Source organism: Thermomyces dupontii, assembly GCF_041956625.1.
Source record: "Thermomyces dupontii strain NRRL 2155 unplaced genomic scaffold VTN31scaffold_3, whole genome shotgun sequence".
Taxonomy (NCBI): domain Eukaryota; kingdom Fungi; phylum Ascomycota; class Eurotiomycetes; order Eurotiales; family Trichocomaceae; genus Thermomyces; species Thermomyces dupontii.
Window position 1 is genome coordinate 358529 of NW_027192309.1, and position 16135 is coordinate 374663.

At 52.8% G+C, this 16135-nt stretch overlaps 7 protein-coding genes across 7 annotated transcripts; 4 read left to right on the forward strand and 3 right to left on the reverse strand.

Annotated features, from left to right (window-relative positions):
• Positions 1-26: 26 nt before the first annotated feature.
• VTN31DRAFT_3569 (uncharacterized protein) lies at positions 27-1023 on the reverse strand (the record flags this gene model as incomplete). Its single annotated transcript, XM_069403862.1, has 3 exons — positions 27-441; positions 500-725; positions 786-1023. The coding sequence occupies 3 exons, from the start codon at positions 1021-1023 to the stop codon at positions 27-29; spliced, it is 879 nt and encodes a 292-aa protein (XP_069260894.1).
• Positions 1024-2263: 1240 nt separating this feature from the next.
• On the forward strand, positions 2264-2987 carry VTN31DRAFT_3570 (uncharacterized protein; the record flags this gene model as incomplete). Its single annotated transcript, XM_069403864.1, has 2 exons — positions 2264-2797; positions 2859-2987. 2 exons carry the CDS (start codon positions 2264-2266, stop codon positions 2985-2987), a joined length of 663 nt encoding a protein of 220 aa, XP_069260895.1.
• Positions 2988-3967: 980 nt separating this feature from the next.
• Positions 3968-4952, reverse strand: VTN31DRAFT_3571 (uncharacterized protein; the record flags this gene model as incomplete). The annotated part of the gene is made up of 2 exons (XM_069403865.1): positions 3968-4657; positions 4719-4952. 2 exons carry the CDS (start codon positions 4950-4952, stop codon positions 3968-3970), a joined length of 924 nt encoding a protein of 307 aa, XP_069260896.1.
• Positions 4953-5299: 347 nt separating this feature from the next.
• Positions 5300-6082, forward strand: VTN31DRAFT_3572 (uncharacterized protein; the record flags this gene model as incomplete). Its single annotated transcript, XM_069403866.1, has 1 exon — positions 5300-6082. The coding sequence occupies one exon, from the start codon at positions 5300-5302 to the stop codon at positions 6080-6082; it is 783 nt and encodes a 260-aa protein (XP_069260897.1).
• Positions 6083-7299: 1217 nt separating this feature from the next.
• On the reverse strand, positions 7300-9709 carry VTN31DRAFT_3573 (uncharacterized protein; the record flags this gene model as incomplete). The annotated part of the gene is made up of 5 exons (XM_069403867.1): positions 7300-8260; positions 8322-8412; positions 8465-8599; positions 8667-8923; positions 8976-9709. The coding sequence occupies 5 exons, from the start codon at positions 9707-9709 to the stop codon at positions 7300-7302; spliced, it is 2178 nt and encodes a 725-aa protein (XP_069260898.1).
• A 2469-nt stretch (positions 9710-12178) lies between these two features.
• Positions 12179-13928, forward strand: VTN31DRAFT_3574 (uncharacterized protein; the record flags this gene model as incomplete). Its single annotated transcript, XM_069403868.1, has 2 exons — positions 12179-12283; positions 12345-13928. 2 exons carry the CDS (start codon positions 12179-12181, stop codon positions 13926-13928), a joined length of 1689 nt encoding a protein of 562 aa, XP_069260899.1.
• Positions 13929-14668: 740 nt separating this feature from the next.
• Positions 14669-16095, forward strand: VTN31DRAFT_3575 (uncharacterized protein; the record flags this gene model as incomplete). The annotated part of the gene is made up of 3 exons (XM_069403869.1): positions 14669-14729; positions 14789-15265; positions 15320-16095. 3 exons carry the CDS (start codon positions 14669-14671, stop codon positions 16093-16095), a joined length of 1314 nt encoding a protein of 437 aa, XP_069260900.1.
• Positions 16096-16135: the final 40 nt, after the last annotated feature.

Consider the following 16135-nt stretch of genomic DNA (forward strand, 5'->3'; position numbering starts at 1 on the left):
CGAACATGTTACTGGTCTCTATGATTCTATTTCAAAGGCAGACTCGACACTACGTTGCCAATCTTCGCCTTGACGCAATCAAACGGAATTTCGATTTGACGAACAGCACCGAGGTCGACATCCATCGTTCTCGTTTTACCCTCTGCCGACGGCTCGGTCAGGCTCCATGCAAGGGAGATGTGGAAGCAGTCTGAGTAGTCTTGCTCTTCCACGGTCGGTCGGGACGGGTGTTTCTCCCGCATTGCACCGCTTTCCCGTTGTGCGGCCGTGGATGCAGGAGCATATAATGGCGGCTGGCCAAAGACCGCCAGAGACTCGTTTGAGATCCGTAATAAACGATTCAGGGTATCCTTCTCCGGCCGTTCGACTCTAAGAACGAGAAACCATCGCGTTCGTTCGTAGTTTGAGACCCAGTACAAGGAAGTTGGCACTACGTTGAATCTGCGTCGGTCAGTCTTCAGGCCACGAGAAAGCGACTGCAGGGAGGTGAACAACTCACCGCTGAATGCCAGAGTGTGTGACTCGATGTCGGAGGAGCTCAAGGAAGGAATCCTTCTGTTCAGTTCGGAGAACCACCGGACGTGACAGGCTGATATGCAGAGGAAGCTGCACACCGAGATCGCTGTACAGTAAGCTGTGCATACGAAGCTTCTCATCCCCCAGTCGGGAGTTGCATTTGGACAATATCCCCTCGAGCACTTTCAGTTCGCTTCGATTGGGAATCCCTACGCCCAGCTGCTCAGCTTGCTCTTCCTGGCAAAATAGTAATACTGTTTGTTGCTTACACTCTAGGTAGATATGGGTCGGCCAGTTCCCTTCTACGTGGGGGATCACGCGCTTTCGACCGCCGTGCAGACTCGGATCATCATGGACACTCCGGCGTGTATTCGTAGCATAGAGGTCCCGGAACGCCGCAGGCAGAGGAGGGAGCTTCTCGTTGGCGTTCTCCTGCCGGGGCTTTTTCCTTGGCGGCTGGGGTTCAGGGTCAGTATCCTCGGAGTCAGAATACTGCACCAGGGCCATGGATTACATCAGCAATGACCGTTGTTGCTGCGGGAAAAGAGTCTCTTCCTCAGTCCTGACATGTGATTGAGAGAGGGGAAGGGAAGAGGCGGAAAATAACTAGTGCCAAGGCCCGTTGTGTCCCATGGATTCACTCTACAGTACATAAATAATACATACCTAGGTAGGTATCAGGTACCTAGTACTTACTGCGTCATATTGTCGCGTCTTCCCGGTTGCATTTTGACTTGATTAAATCACTGAAGAGACGCTCCGTCTTGCTAAATGAAGTCCATATTCGGCGCATTACCTTCCAGACTCAAGGACGGAACGCAGCGTCAGGTGCTGGTACTCCGGGGGTAGGTTATTCGTCCAATTGGACAGAACTGCACCATGGACGCCAGTTGACACTTCCACCACGGCACCACGGTTCACTATAGACAAGCTGCCTATATGAATGCCCGGGAGCTGCCCTGCTTTTCTTCCTTCATCCTCCGCAATCTCATCTGCGTCTTGAATCTAAATCCTCGCTACGAGTACTCCGTACACACTCTGTACTCCAGTGTTGGGACTTCCCGGGCCCATCTCATCTACCAGCTTCATACCGAATCATCTTCGCCCCTGCTCGCTATTCCCTTCCATCCGACAAAGCTGCCTTGAGCGGAGAACATTTCCGCCTTCTCTCCGCAAAGCGACGAGACAACTCGAAGCTCGGAGAGACAGGGCGTTTCACGTGACCAGATCCAGGGTCCAGACTCCTTTCGATCCATCACGTGACCAGTTGGTTGCGGCTTGGTGCCGCCACAGGCCCTCCACCCAGTCTCCCCACTGGCCTCCCCCCAGCAGTTTGGGTAGCCTACGCCACATCCGAAAAGAGCCAATCATCAGTGGAACTCTGAGGTCATCGTCACCCAAGCCCAGTCCAGCAACAGCATGTCAGGAAAGGGCGACTGGGTGAGTGAAGCCCAGCTTCGACACGCAAAGCCTTCGAGGTTGATCACATTGGGCGTCACTCACTCTTGAGTCTTGACTAAGCGTGCCTGCCTTTTTTCCGCCGTGCCTCGATTCGCTCCTGCCATGATTTCCCGAGTTCCTGCCTCCTTCCGATTCCGATTCCGGACCCCGCCTGTGCGCTTCGTTTTTCATCTCCCTGCAGTCTTTTAGTAGTGGTCGATCTCCCGCCCGCAAGGTTGGAAGGGCTGACGATTGCCAGGCTGTTGAATTACTGCTGTGTCCTTTGTACGGTCCGACACCCTCGGATATGGACGGGCCAGGCTCTCACTTCTACGCGGAAGCATATCCGCATCGGCCCCGGGCCGCCACACCATCGACGGAGCGCCGGCGCTCCACCTCGTTCCCGAGCTCGACGCGGGATAGTTCTCTTGCTGCTGATCTCCGAAAGAATGTCCCGCCGGAGGCCTTGCCGCGGAGTCGATCACAGCGACATTCCCATGGTCGTCAGAATAGCCGGGTGCATCCGGACGTGATCGATCAGCTAGACACCGTATCAGGCATGCATTACCATCACGAGGGCCCTTATGACGCCGTCTATCCCGAACGCAACGTCTGCCGCGACCACAGCCCGCTCGAGGCCGTCAAGGACTCCAACGAGGAAGCTCTTCGGGCCACGCCCTTGCACAAGATCATCGACAGCGTTGCCAACCACCGTCCACTGGACGGCGTGGCCTTTTATCCACCCGGCACGACCGATCCAGAAGGCCAGACGTACAACTACACCGAAAGTAACAACGTGATGAGTGTCACTGAAGGGAATTTCCAACGAACGCCCGGAATGGTAAAGTTGAATATCTTTCCCTCTCTCGACTCGTCGTTCGGAAGCTAACTCGCAAAAATAGAAATTCACCGATGAAGACTTCAAGAACGATCCGTTCTACCAGCAACCAGAACGCCCGCCACGACGCTCAAGCAGTCTTCGGAAAGCCTTGGGCTACATCAAGAGGCGCGGGCGCAAAAACACTGCTTAAATCGGCGTTCTCGGGTTTACGGACGAAAGGGAACCGGTGTGGGATGGAGTTTCAGGACTGGATTTTTGCATGTATTTTTTTCTATGCGCTGTTATGGTTGGGACAATATATGATAGATTGGATTGTTCGATTTGGGATTTGCTCACGAGTGCATCATGAATCGCAATGTGTCTCGCCCTGTTGGTTCGATAGAATGTTGAAGTGTTGGGTGGGATTATTTTCATGTGTCAATGGGGAAGTGCAGCATGTATACCTAATCCCACCCTTAATGAACCAACCATCTGTCACGTCAATGATTCCACAATCGTATCACAGTCAAGTCACTCGAGTTAACCATCCAGAACCTGTAAGAGATTTCATCTGTGGTCGTGATCAATGGTACATACCTCTTCCACATTTTTTTCCCCATGGCTTCCTTTGTTATGCTTGGCCATACCAGTATATAAGCCCGGTACTCCGTAAATTATATCATTAGGGCTTGATTGCATAGTAATGTCCGATGGCGTTAAAAGTAGACTATTGCAGTTGGCAGTTAACCTTTGCTCAAACTTGCCTATTATGGCAAATAAAATCATGATCCAGGAGACATCAGAGCTTGCAATGATCATTTTTCCGACCCAATGTGCTTTTGTATTTCCTTTTTCAATTCCTTCGCATTTTTTTTGAAAAGAAAAGGGACATTTTTCATCAAAAAGACATTAGGAATATGATCACCGTTGACATCGTTGTTAAAACGTCTGGAAGTAGAGCGTCACAACATAAAACGCCAGTCATCAATCATCATAACGCCCCGCTCCAAGCTCGAATGAGAGTGGAAAACACAGGGAAAGAAAGGTCATGACAGAAAGCCGCCCCCCAAGGTCATCAGGAAAGAGGAGAGTATATGTCTATGTACACAGGTTTCGTTTTATTTTTTTCTTCTTTCTTTCTTTCTTTTCGGTTGAAAAGGAATGAAAAGAAAGAGAGTGGGTTGGTGAATTTTATCTTGTCGAGGTAGGTCCTCGCCTTTGTTGCTGCGAGGGCAAGGTTGAGCTCGTAGCCGACTTCGGGAGGAGATTCTCCTTGAGGACCGCGATTTCCTTTTTTAGCGACGAGTTCTCCGCCTCGAGTTGTCGGATGTATGTCAGGGCGTTGGCGAGGACCTCGGATTTGTTCGGCAGTGGTTGTTGTTGCTCGCCGTTGTTGTTGTTGTTGTTATTTCGAGAGCTGCGGCTTCGCCGGCTGCTATTTCTTTGCTTGCTGCAGCCCATGTTGGGGAGGGCCTTGCTCAGGGCGATGAACTTGCTGTTCATGTTCATCCGGTAGCGCTTCTCGATGATGTTGTGGGCGAGTTTCTTCCTCTTGTGTCGTTGGGCTTCCTCCGAGTCCTCTTCTTGCGGTGTGTCTGTTGAGCCGTCCGTGGCGCTGTGCTTGCGGCCTGCTTGCGTTGAGGAGGCGTCTACGCTTTGCGCCAACGATAAGGACGGAGAGGCGATGGAGATGGGTGTTGTTGCCGTTGTGTCGGTCTCAAGGGCAAGGCTCCCATCCATTGACAGGTGGGTTTCGGAGCCGGGGAGGGTATCCAGAGTCTGGAAGGTCCCGGTGTCGACGGATTGATAAACGTTGTTGTTGTTGTTGTTGTTGTTGCTGTCGCTTTGCGTATTGTGGATCAAGTCCTCACTGTCCGAGTCCTGAAAACATGACCGCGTTAGGGAAGCTTCGAAGCGTCACTTCGGGTTAGGAAGGGCATACTGATGACGAATGCTCGGGCGAAGGAATGGGATTGCTGAGGTGGAAGTATTCCCCCGCCGCTGGGGTATTGGGCTTGGGTTCCAAGTCCAGGTACTGGCTGAAGTCGCTGCCACCCAGGTCCAAGTCGTAGTCGAAGCTGAGGCTGTTTGCGGACGGCATGTTCCAGCTGGTTGGATCGTCCGAGGGCATGACCAACCAGTTCATGTTGTTGAGGTTGTCAATGGCGACGTTCATGGTGGGCACGGGATTTGATGATGGAAGCTCAAGTCAAGGGGAAAGACAATGTGAGATGAACCATGGGACATGAATGAATAGATCTGTTTACTTGTCTTCTGGACTACCCAGAGGATGCTGCGACTATAGACCGGGATGGGGAGCTCATACATATATCCCTACTTATTTCCTTACGTCAATTCCGCGGAGCCGAGAAATGGCCAGACCGAAGCCAAAAATCCGGGCCCCGGAACAAGCCCTTTCAATTTTGGCTTCCTCCTTGTTGCAGTTTGACGAGGATTAATTGCATCGCAATTCGCAGAGAACAAAGCAGGTGTTGGCCGAGACAACCGGGGTCTTCCCTTCCCATGTTCCCCTGTTTTTGCTGTATCTCTCCTCCTCCATCGAATCTTCAAGATTCCCGCTGCGACTGCCGAGGCAGCCCGACCGACCTTCGACCGAGAGTCGGCGCCGAGTCAATGCCGGGATTTCCTCGGCGCCGAGACTCGGTCGAGCGACCACGGGGGGGCCACAAGGGCCACAGGGCCCCCGCTGAGGGTTTGACGGGTGCGGTTTTGTGGTCTGCCAAGCTCTCCACTGGGTCGGATCGAAGCTTTGATTGCTTTCACGAGGCACAGTTTTCCATGCGGCTTAGGCCATGTGCCACTTCAAATTTTTCCTTTTTTTTTTTTTTCCCTTCTTCGTGTTGGAACTTTGGCCAGTCGACTCGGCCGGTTAGTTTCTCCCGCTCGGCGCCGAGTTTTTTCCTTGGTTCAACACGTGACAACATGCCAGGTTCTTGTTCCTTCTCTCCACTTCCATGCGGATGTACAGAGTACAAACCTAAGCCACCTATACATGGAGTCCGTTCATGCACGAGCCGACCCAAACTGCGAGACATATCCGTGAGCTATATCCGCTCTTCTGGTACTGTACACACTACACAGTCGTCAACTCGTCATAGGCTTGCTCTGTGTGAGGGCCATGGGTCGATGGTCTCCCTATCGGCACGGGAAGTCCCGAGTTATGACGTCAAGTCTGGAACTACATATCATCCGTCCCACGGTGGAACTGCCGTCACTCCGTCCTTTGGGCCGCTTCAGTCTTTCTTTGAGGCGCTGCATATGCAAGGAACCCTGGATTGTTTATGATTACATCAGTTATCTGCTTCCATCACTTCTTCTGGTGTAGGTAGATCTCGGCAATCTGATCCGGACTCGGTAGTGGATAGCGGCTTGTGATTCTTTAAGGACGATCTGCAGGGCGGTTTTCTGCATAAGCACGACTTTTCCACTCTCCTGCCATGGCATGCACTACTTCTCTATATGCCTTCACACTGATCGTTTCGTTCTGCCTCAGAACCTTCATTCCTCTATCAAACATACTCGTCCAAATCGATCTATGAGCCATTGTCGATGAGAATATGCAATTCCCTAGCAATTGTCTTGCAATCCGCTCCCGCCGTTTCGAATACCAATCAATCGATGATCTCAGTATGAGAACTACATGTACCTAGATCTCGAGTGAGGTCTCTCAGTCTCTGGGCGTTGGCGTCGGTGGTCGGTCAATGGTGGAGGATCGCCTCCACCGATAGAAGTCGATGGAGACGGGGAATGGCCCGTGAGGTTCTAAGAATCGGAATAAAGCAAAGAAATTGACGTCATGACTGCCGTGATCGACGGGTAGACTCTGCCGGGGAATCTATACTCTACCGAGTACCTACAGTGGAGGTATGGGGTTAGGGTTTCTCTTAATCTCAATGTACTGTTTAAGGAAGGAGCAACTGCCAGACCCGATTTCCATTCTACAGTATTCCATCGGCTCCATCATTGCTGGTGTGTTTTTGTCTTTTCTTCATCCTCTCCTCTCAAACGACATTCTCATAGTCGGAGTAGAAGAGACTTATTCCCCCTGCCAGGGTTAGGTTCAGTGTAGGAAAAAAAAAAAAGACGATGTAGGATCGCATAAGAGACGAAATTACTGATCAAGTACTGATCAAGAATAGGCACACGCTTTCAATTGATCGAGGGAGGAATATCACACAAGTTGATTCCAGTGATCCTTATTACAGCCAGTACACGAGTAATTTCTGGTCTTCTTGGTTCCTCCGAAGAGGATTCAGCAATTAGTTCCCACGGAGGGTCATCCCTCAGTGGCCCCGCTCACCGCCGGACCTCGAACTGTAGCTATATGCCACAATGTTGAGATTCAGATTTGAAACACACGGCGGAATCCTACACGGATTCCGGTAGACAGCAAGAAAACCTACGGCCATCGATAGCATGGCCCCTCCGAACGAGGGAGGAGTCATCCCAAGCTCCCGACAACATCAGTCTACGCCCTAATGTTGGTCTCACAGCCTGTCTCCTCAACAATTGCACCGATTCGTACAGCATGGCCGCTTTCGATCCGCTCCAACCGGCGCACCCTCTCTGTCAAGCTTCTCCTTGAGCGCACGGAACTCGGCATTGATCTTGCGAAGACTGTCGCGAGTGCTCACCAGGAATCCACCCTCCTTCTCCAACTTGATCGGCGTCTGCATCGGGTCGTGGATGGCCAGTTCCGCGGCAAGCGAACGGAAGTCCGACAAGAGGTACGTCGAACTAGACAATGGCGGCGACGTGGTGGTTGGAGCATTCGATGGAAAAAGATCGGACCGGTCCGCCTCCAGGGCATTGGACGGGGTGTCAGCATATATGTCATGGGCGTCAGCAGTTGTGAGATCCGTCAGGGTAGTCTCCAGTTTCTCCAAAATGTCCCACGTGGCTGGGTCCGTCTGGGCACCCTCGTCCACAGCGAGCAGAAAGGCCGCACTGATGGCGCTGTGCAGGTGAATCCACGACCGTGAGCCGTGCGGGATGAGCTCGTGCAACTGAACGTACGATTCAATGGTGCTGATGAGGCTCTCGATGCAATCACCACACAGCGCATTCGTTTTCTTCCCTTCGTGCGATTGCTTGAGCGATCGCCGACAGATCTCGGAAACAAGATATGATGATCGCAGTCTCAGAGTTAGCCTCTCAATATGCTGTATAATGTTGAAACAGTACTCTTCTTTCCGCAAATACGGTTCTGCATCTGCGAGAATATGCTCCAATTGGGTCTTGTAGGTGGGGATGGTACGGCCGTGGATATGCTGTTCCGGGGATAGGATCTCCTCCCGCAGCAACTGAAGCGTCAATGAAATCACTCGACACATCGTTTCAAAGTAATTTCGCTTTCCCGGGCGCGACTCCTTGTCCTGGGGGATCGGCGGGCTCGGGGCCAGGGTCTCCACAGGCCGATCGTACGAAAGGGCGAAGTGACTATCTTGCCATGCCATCAACCACCTTGACACCAGTCAGTTAATGGCCCCTGAAACTAAAGGAGGGTAAAATCGGAGATTCTCACCATAGCCTCTGCCTCAAACGCAAGTCTTCGTCGCTGAAAAAGATGGATTGAATATGCAGGCCAAGCGTGAGCGCCATTCGCTGGGCGAGACCTGCGCCAGTTAGCTTAAATCGCCCACCACGACGTTTTTTCATCGCACTCACCAAATATGACATAGGAGATACCCGGATTCATATCGTACGAAAGCACGTCGCCGAGAATCAACAACGTCTGAATCGCCTCTGGCGTCGGCCGGGAAAGGAAGTTGCAATTTCGGAGACATTGATATGCGCAACATACTAACGTCGCGTCAACATGGGCAACCTCGGCAGCCGAAAAAAAAAAGGTTCGCCCAGCCAAGCTTACCATATAGCTGGCACTGGAACTTCCGCTCCTTTTTCGGGAGCTCGGACAGTTGGCAACCGGACGCAAGAACTGCGAATAAAAGGCCAATAAATGCGCAACCAAATCCAAAGGGCTCTGCGGACCCGGCCGAGTTTCGGCCCCCTGCGACCTCGGCCGCTCGATTACGGAGCATAGTCTCAACATTTTGTTCAAAAGAATCGATATCGGCCAACACGGGGTACAGAATCCATCGAACATCACGATAGCAGCGCAGAAACCTGTGGACTATCAGCACTGACCGGACTTCACATACTATCCAGGGAGACATACCGTCGACATTGGCGGTCGTCCGGCAAGGCTGCACAGATCGCTCCATTTCCGGAGCTTGTGATGTCTGGTGACCACAGATCGAGAAACGGATACGTGGCTGTTTGATTCTCCAAAGCCAGCTGGGGCAGAATATTATCTCTTTGGAAGACCGTTCCGACCGGACTTGGTCGCCGATCGAGCAAAAAAGCCAGCACAGAGCTCGATCCAAAGTGGATTGACGATCCTTCGGGCCCATTCCGCATGTGGACACCCTCCTCGCTCTTCGATCGCTCATCGTAGTGACTCTCCGACTCTGGTGTTGGGGGAGCCACGGGTTTGGTGCGCGCCGATTCGAGCTGCGACCGGAGAGAGGCGATGGTATTGCTCAAGCCCGCCAGTTTCTCATTGATGCTTTTCCACGCCTTCGAGTCCACCACAACCGCGTCGGCCGTCCTGGATATCGGCGTGGGAGAGTCGAGGACGGTCGCATGTCTGTGGCAACCCCCGCTTGGCTTGCATACCCTCCCGTCCTCACGATCAACTCGTGTCGGCGAAGTTGGTGCATCCTTGCGCGGATGTACATAAGTACAAAGATGTGCATGTCCACGCTTCACGCACAAGGAGCATGGAGATGTCCGGTCGCATTTGACTTTCCTTCTGTAACATGGATAGCAAGACTTGGGGGTCCGAGCCTTGCGTTTTGAACTCATGGTCGCCGGAGATGCATGAATTAACGGGGACGCAACTGACGCCATCACCGCGGCGACAGGACAAATGACGACAACTGGTTTTCTGAAGATCGCCGGACAGCTTGCAGGAAACGGAAAGCCAGATCGTGTTGAAGATCAATGATGTTCACGACTTCAGCCGACGCCTTGCAGATGTTGAGGCCCGAAGTTCCGCCGAGTTGTCCCGGCTCGGGTATAGCTCGGGAATGAGACTCGGTTCACAAACAAGTACGATCTCCTGATCCTGAGACTTTGAGAGGCTTGGCACGACCCATCCCGTCAGATTCCGAAAGGGGCTGCTTACCATATTTGGTCTAGTCTACTCGTCTCCTGTCACATGAGGCTAAGTCTTGGCGCAAACCCCGGAAAAAGTCGTTCCGTGTTACGCATGGCACGTTAACTTTCATCGAAGCTTATCCAGTCCAACTCGGGTAACTCTAACCCTTGATTGTTCTTCATCAAAGCATCTTCGTTCAGAGATCGCCAGGCAAAGAAGCGTTATTCCTAGCCCGTTGGCCTTGTGTAGGAATCATTCGGCAGAAGTCAGTATTCTTGTACGAGTAAGGCACTCACTCGCAGTCATTCAATGGAGCGACGAGGAATCATGGGATTGGCAGCTCGTAGTAGAGAGCATCAGACAAGACTGGTGAAGAAGTCTGTGTGCAATTTTCATGGAGTACATGTACTCTGTAGACTGGTTCTCAAATCCGGCCATCATCCTGCAGAGTTAAACTGGTACGGAACCATATCTACCTACTACTTAGTAGGTACTTCTTACCTGTACGGAGTACTAGGTACCCAAGTAGTACTTACACGACTGGCTTGAGCAAAGTTCACTGCTTCATCGCGAACATGCCCATCCAGCCTGAAGAGATACAACGTATGTATTGTACTGGCATGCCTTTGCACCCCTGTTGCCATGCCTCGCTCGGAAGCCAGAGAGCCATTCGCCACGCTTCATAGCTAGGTACTAGTACCTAGGTATCCCGTCAGTGTGAGATCACCATTGACGCTCCTTAGATGCATAAAGTACAAAGCAATGCCAAGTGGTAAATTGCGTCCCTCCTACAGGACCCCAATTAACTGCTCCTAAGTAACTAGTAACTATTGGATAAACCCATGATTATTAGGAACATTGGACACTCGATTTCCTCGTCCTTACTTCGCAGGCACAGCCTTACAATAATGACCACCACCACCGAGCGCATGAACCTGGACAAAGCCGGCCCGATACACCCACCTGAGGTGGACAAGGCCGCCGTCAAACCATCAGTGGCCCGACAAATCCGGATCCAGGTGCTCGATCCGCTGGATCACGAGGCGCCGGCCATCCTCCATGAGCCGCGCAGCTACAATGCCAAACAGGCGAATCAGGCCGGGGTGATTATGATTAGCGGTGCGGGAGGAGGAGTGAGTGGTCCGGCTGGTACATTTTTCAGCCCACGATACATGACATTGTCTATAAAAAAAAAAACACAATCATCAAACTACGAGAGTACTTACTAATGGTTTAAAAGGAATCTATCCATCACTGGCCGATAAACTGGCCCTAACCCTATCCGTGCCCTCCATCCGGCTCGACTATCGCAAACCCGCGCAGACAGATTACTGCACGGCCGACGTCAGAGCCTGCATTGATTACCTGTCCTCGCAATACACAACGACCCGCGTGGTGTTGGTTGGATGGTCCTTTGGCGGCAGTCCGTGCTTCACCGTGGCCGCCACCGACCCGGAGCGGGTCATGGGCGTTGCGACCATTGCGTCACAGACGGCGGCCACGGAGGGGATCCAGAGGCTGCGGCCGCGGCCGGTGCTGTTGCTGCATGGGACCGAGGATACATGTTTGTCGCCGTCCTGCGCGGAGAGGCTCTACGATGCGTATGGCGCGGGGCCCGGGAAGAGGGAGTTGCGCATGTTTGACGGCGATGATCATGGCTTGACGAAGCATGCCGTACAGGCGGAGAAGATGCTGTTTGATTTTATTGCCAGGACCCTCGGGTTTGATGCTATGTTGGATGATGATTATGTCGGCGAGCAGGCTAGGAAGGATCTGGTAGGTAGCCGGGATGAGAGAATTGCCGAAATGAAGACCGGTCATGACCTTGAGGGAGGTGAGCGACTGTGAGAGAGAGTCATGGGTTGATCCGGAATCTCAACGCCCGGGCGTTGTTGTTGATGTTGACACTTCTGAAGTACTAACTCCTGTAACTTCCTGTTAAGGTAAAACTACTACTACTAAGCTTATCGCTACCATATTAGGTTAAAATGAACTGGGTCATTACATAATCAGCCAATCGAATCAGAGCGATCAGACCACGGTATCAAGAACATGAAGAAAGTCGCCGTCGATGACAAATGGCCTCTTTTGATGTGAGAAATAGAAGCCCTTCGCCGGGCTGATTGTTGATGACATGGCATATTAGACGTCTCTCTTTTGACACGTATTTTGACTTCTCTCTATAAGCCATTCGATACTACACTCGTTTCTCTGTCAAGATGCGCTTCTTGTCCAGGGTTTTTACCCTCGGTGGTTTGACATCGTTCATCTTAGCTCATGCTGCGGCCGAAGAACAGTCACCTTATGCCTCGAATGCTTGCGCGGTACGGCTGGCTATCGCTTGCGTATCCTCAGATAGACATGTCTGACCTGATGTTGAGCTAGATTGATCCAAAAGCAACCGTTTCCGACACCTGCGCATCCTACGCCACGATCGATGCCTTGAATGATCAGATCCACCCTCTCCTCACGTCTCTCACGCGGGAGACCGACTTCTTTTCGTATTATCGTCTGAACCTCTTTAACAAGGCATGCCCCTTTTGGTCCGACGATGAGGGCATGTGTGGCAATATTGCCTGCTCCGTGAACACCATCGATTCCGAGGAAGACCTACCACCCGTCTGGCGCGTTGAGGAATTGAGCAGGCTCGAAGGACCCAAGGCGGGACATCCCGGGCGCAAGGAGCAGCGAGAACGACCGCAATCGAAGCCGCTGCAGGGAGGGCTCGGGGAAGATGTCGGAGAGAGCTGCGTGGTCGAGTACGACGATGAGTGTGATGAGCGGGACTATTGTGTTCCGGAGGATGAGGGCGCGACGGGCAAGGGGGACTATGTCAGTCTCCTGGACAACCCCGAGCGGTTCACGGGCTATGCCGGTCCCGGAGCGCATCAGGTCTGGGATGCCATCTACCGGGAGAACTGCTTCGTGAAGCCGCAGCCGGAGACGCAGTCGCGCTATTTGTCCAGTCCGCTGTTGGAATCGCAAGCTCAGGCTGCTCATGACATTCGGAATGTATTCCACAGGGATCGCCAGCAGCTTCCTGCGTTTGATGATGAGTGTCTGGAGAAGCGCGCCTTTCATCGCGTGATTAGCGGAATGCATGCGTCCATCTCAACACATCTGTGCTGGGAGTATCTCAACCAGACGACCGGCGAATGGGGCCCGAACATTCAATGTTACAAAGACCGTCTGCACAACCATCCGGAGCGGATCTCCAACCTCTATTTCAACTATGCCGTGGTGTCCCGCGCGGTTGCAAAGCTGCAGAAGCATCTCCGTGACTACACTTTCTGCTCGTTCGATCCGGAACAGGACCGCGATACAAAGGCCAAAGTCATGGAACTGACGGATGCTTTGAATAGCCGGCCGCAAATCTTTGACGAAGCCGTCATGTTCCAGGATGCCGGTGCAGCTGGACTCAAGGAGGATTTCCGGAATCGCTTCCGCAATGTCAGCCGCTTAATGGATTGTGTCGGATGCGACAAGTGTCGGCTCTGGGGGAAGCTCCAGGTGAACGGCTACGGGACGGCTTTGAAGGTCCTGTTTGAGTATGACGAAAACAAGGATGGAGAAAACCCTCCGCTGCGCCGCACCGAGCTTGTCGCGCTTATCAACACGTATGCGCGTATATCGAACAGCATCGCCGCGATCCGTAGTTTCCGACAGGCAGTCGAGTCAGGACATGAAGATCGCATTGTCATCCACCCGGCGATTTCGTCTCCGCTTCCAGTCCAGGCCGCCGGCCAGCAAAAGGTCGTCCGCTACTACAAAGACGGCGGCTCCAACTTTTACATTGAGGATGACGACGAAGATTTTGGATACGACGACGAACATTTGCCTTGGAAGCGCGGGGAATCCGAAAACTCAAACGAGGGTTTCATCGATATGTTTGTGACGGAATGGCGAATCTTCTGGCGGACCTACTTTTGGGTCCTGCGAAAGTGGATGTCCATTCCCAAGGCTTTGTAAGGGTTGGCCTTTGTATTTCCTAAAGTATTCTTGCTGACTCGACTCGCTAGCTGGGAGATTTCTATCCTGGAAATTAATCGGTTGTGGAATTACTGGCTAGGCTTGCCAGTGCCTCCTCGTTCATGGCGGATCCAGTTTCCTGATCATCACGATGAACTGTAATTTGTACATCATGTGCACTTTCCTTGGTATTGCATGGGCGGCGTTGATGGAGTTGGGGGCTGTCATCTGTATAGTTATGGGCATGTGCCTGTCAATACATTAGCTGGGATAGATACTACAGGAATGCTACTTCTCGATTCAGTGTCTGAAATGGGAATGCTTTTGCGATCAAAAGGTCGGCGTCTGAGGCCTCCGTCAATGACTGAGATGTGACACTGGTAACAAGTTCAGCAGAATGGCCCTAAGAGCCGGCAAAGGCGATTGATCTCAATCCGAGTGTCGGTTGTATAACCTAATAATAAATGTATTCTCGAGTCATGAAGACAGGGTAACTCAATTTGCATGTGAAGGTTACAACTTATAACCTGGTTATATATACTCTGTTATACGGTTATCGGAGTTGGAGATAACCTCGGCTTCCCCACTCGCCACTCGCCAAGTCTTCGGCTTTGTCTTTCTTCCTCCGCCCGTGACGTCCCGTTCCTCCTCCCCAGGTTTTCTTGGGTCTCAACGCCCGCGACAAACCTCCTTAAAAAGGCACCCGGCTTGATGTTGGGTCGTTGCTAGTTATCAACCCGATGGCGTCGGTATCGCCCCCTAAGCCTTGGGAGCGCGCAGCCACTGGGGCGACATCAACAGGTGAGCTTTGTCTTTCTGGTGCACGGCCCGAACAATATTGTTGACTTTTCCTTCTCCAGCCCCAGCCCTGTCATCCGCTCCCAGCACGACCACTTCGAGTTCATCATCGCCGACAAGCACTGCGACGAATGGGTCGAACAATGGCTCCAGCTCGTCGGCTCCAGATTTGCCGGCGCGCCCGAGCAGTCTAAACTCGGTCGTCAATCGGACCGCGTCGACGTACTCGCCCTATGGTACGAATCGGTTAGGCGCAACGCCGTATAGCACTTACGGCGGGTATGCGTCGCCTTATTCGAGATTCGGGTCCATGTACGGCGGCTATGGCTATGGAGGCTATGGCGGCATGTACGGCGGCATGGGCGGCATGTATCCCGCGCTGCCTGGCGGGGACCCAAACGACCCCAATAGTTTGACAAACGCTTTCAGCCAGAGTACGGCGGCGACGTTTCAGATGATTGAAAGCATCGTCGGAGCCTTTGGCGGGTTAGCGCAGATGCTGGAGAGCACATACATGGCCACGCATAGCTCATTCTTTGGTATGTATCGACGTGGTCTATAGCTCGTATAGTGGGCTTGGCTGACCTCTGCAGCGATGGTATCGGTGGCTGAGCAATTTGGCAACTTGCGCAATACCCTTGGCTCTGTCCTGGGCATCTTCACCTTGATTCGATGGTTCAAGACGTTGATTGCCAAGATCACCGGCCGCCCGTTGCCGGCCGATGCGACGTCCCTGACGCCGTCCGCGTTCTCTGCCTTCTTGAATGGTCGGTCCGGCACGGCTCCTGACGGCAGTGGGACCGCTCCTCGGCCATCGAGGAAGCCGTTTGTTATGTTCTTGATTGCCGTCTTCGGTCTGCCGTATCTCATGGGCAAGCTCATCCGTTCGCTGGCACGATCGCAAGAAGAAGAAACGCGTCGTCAGCAGCTTGCCATGACCGCCAACGGCGACCCGCAGAATGCTCCCTTGGATCCATCCAAGCTCGACTTTTGCCGCGTACTCTACGACTACAGCCCGGATGCGCAAAACACCGCAGGCATTGACCTTGCCGTGAAGCGCGGTGATATTGTCGCCGTCCTCAGCAAGTCCGACCCCATGGGCAACCCGTCCGAGTGGTGGCGCTGCCGTGCGCGCGACGGTCGGGTCGGCTACCTGCCAAGCCCGTATCTCGAAACCATCCAGCGACGACCGGCCCAAGCGGCCATCACGTCTGGCTCGGCGTCCAGCAGCCGCACGACCAGCATGACCAAGAGCAGCGAGACGACGCGGGCGCAGACGTTGTCATCCAACTCCTCGAAGCCGGAGGTATCGTCGAAGATGGGCGATATTCCTGTCGAGAGCTTCCAAAAGGGCACTTTTATTCCGTGATGTTCTTTCCCTTTCTTTTCTTTGGGACTTGGTTTTATGA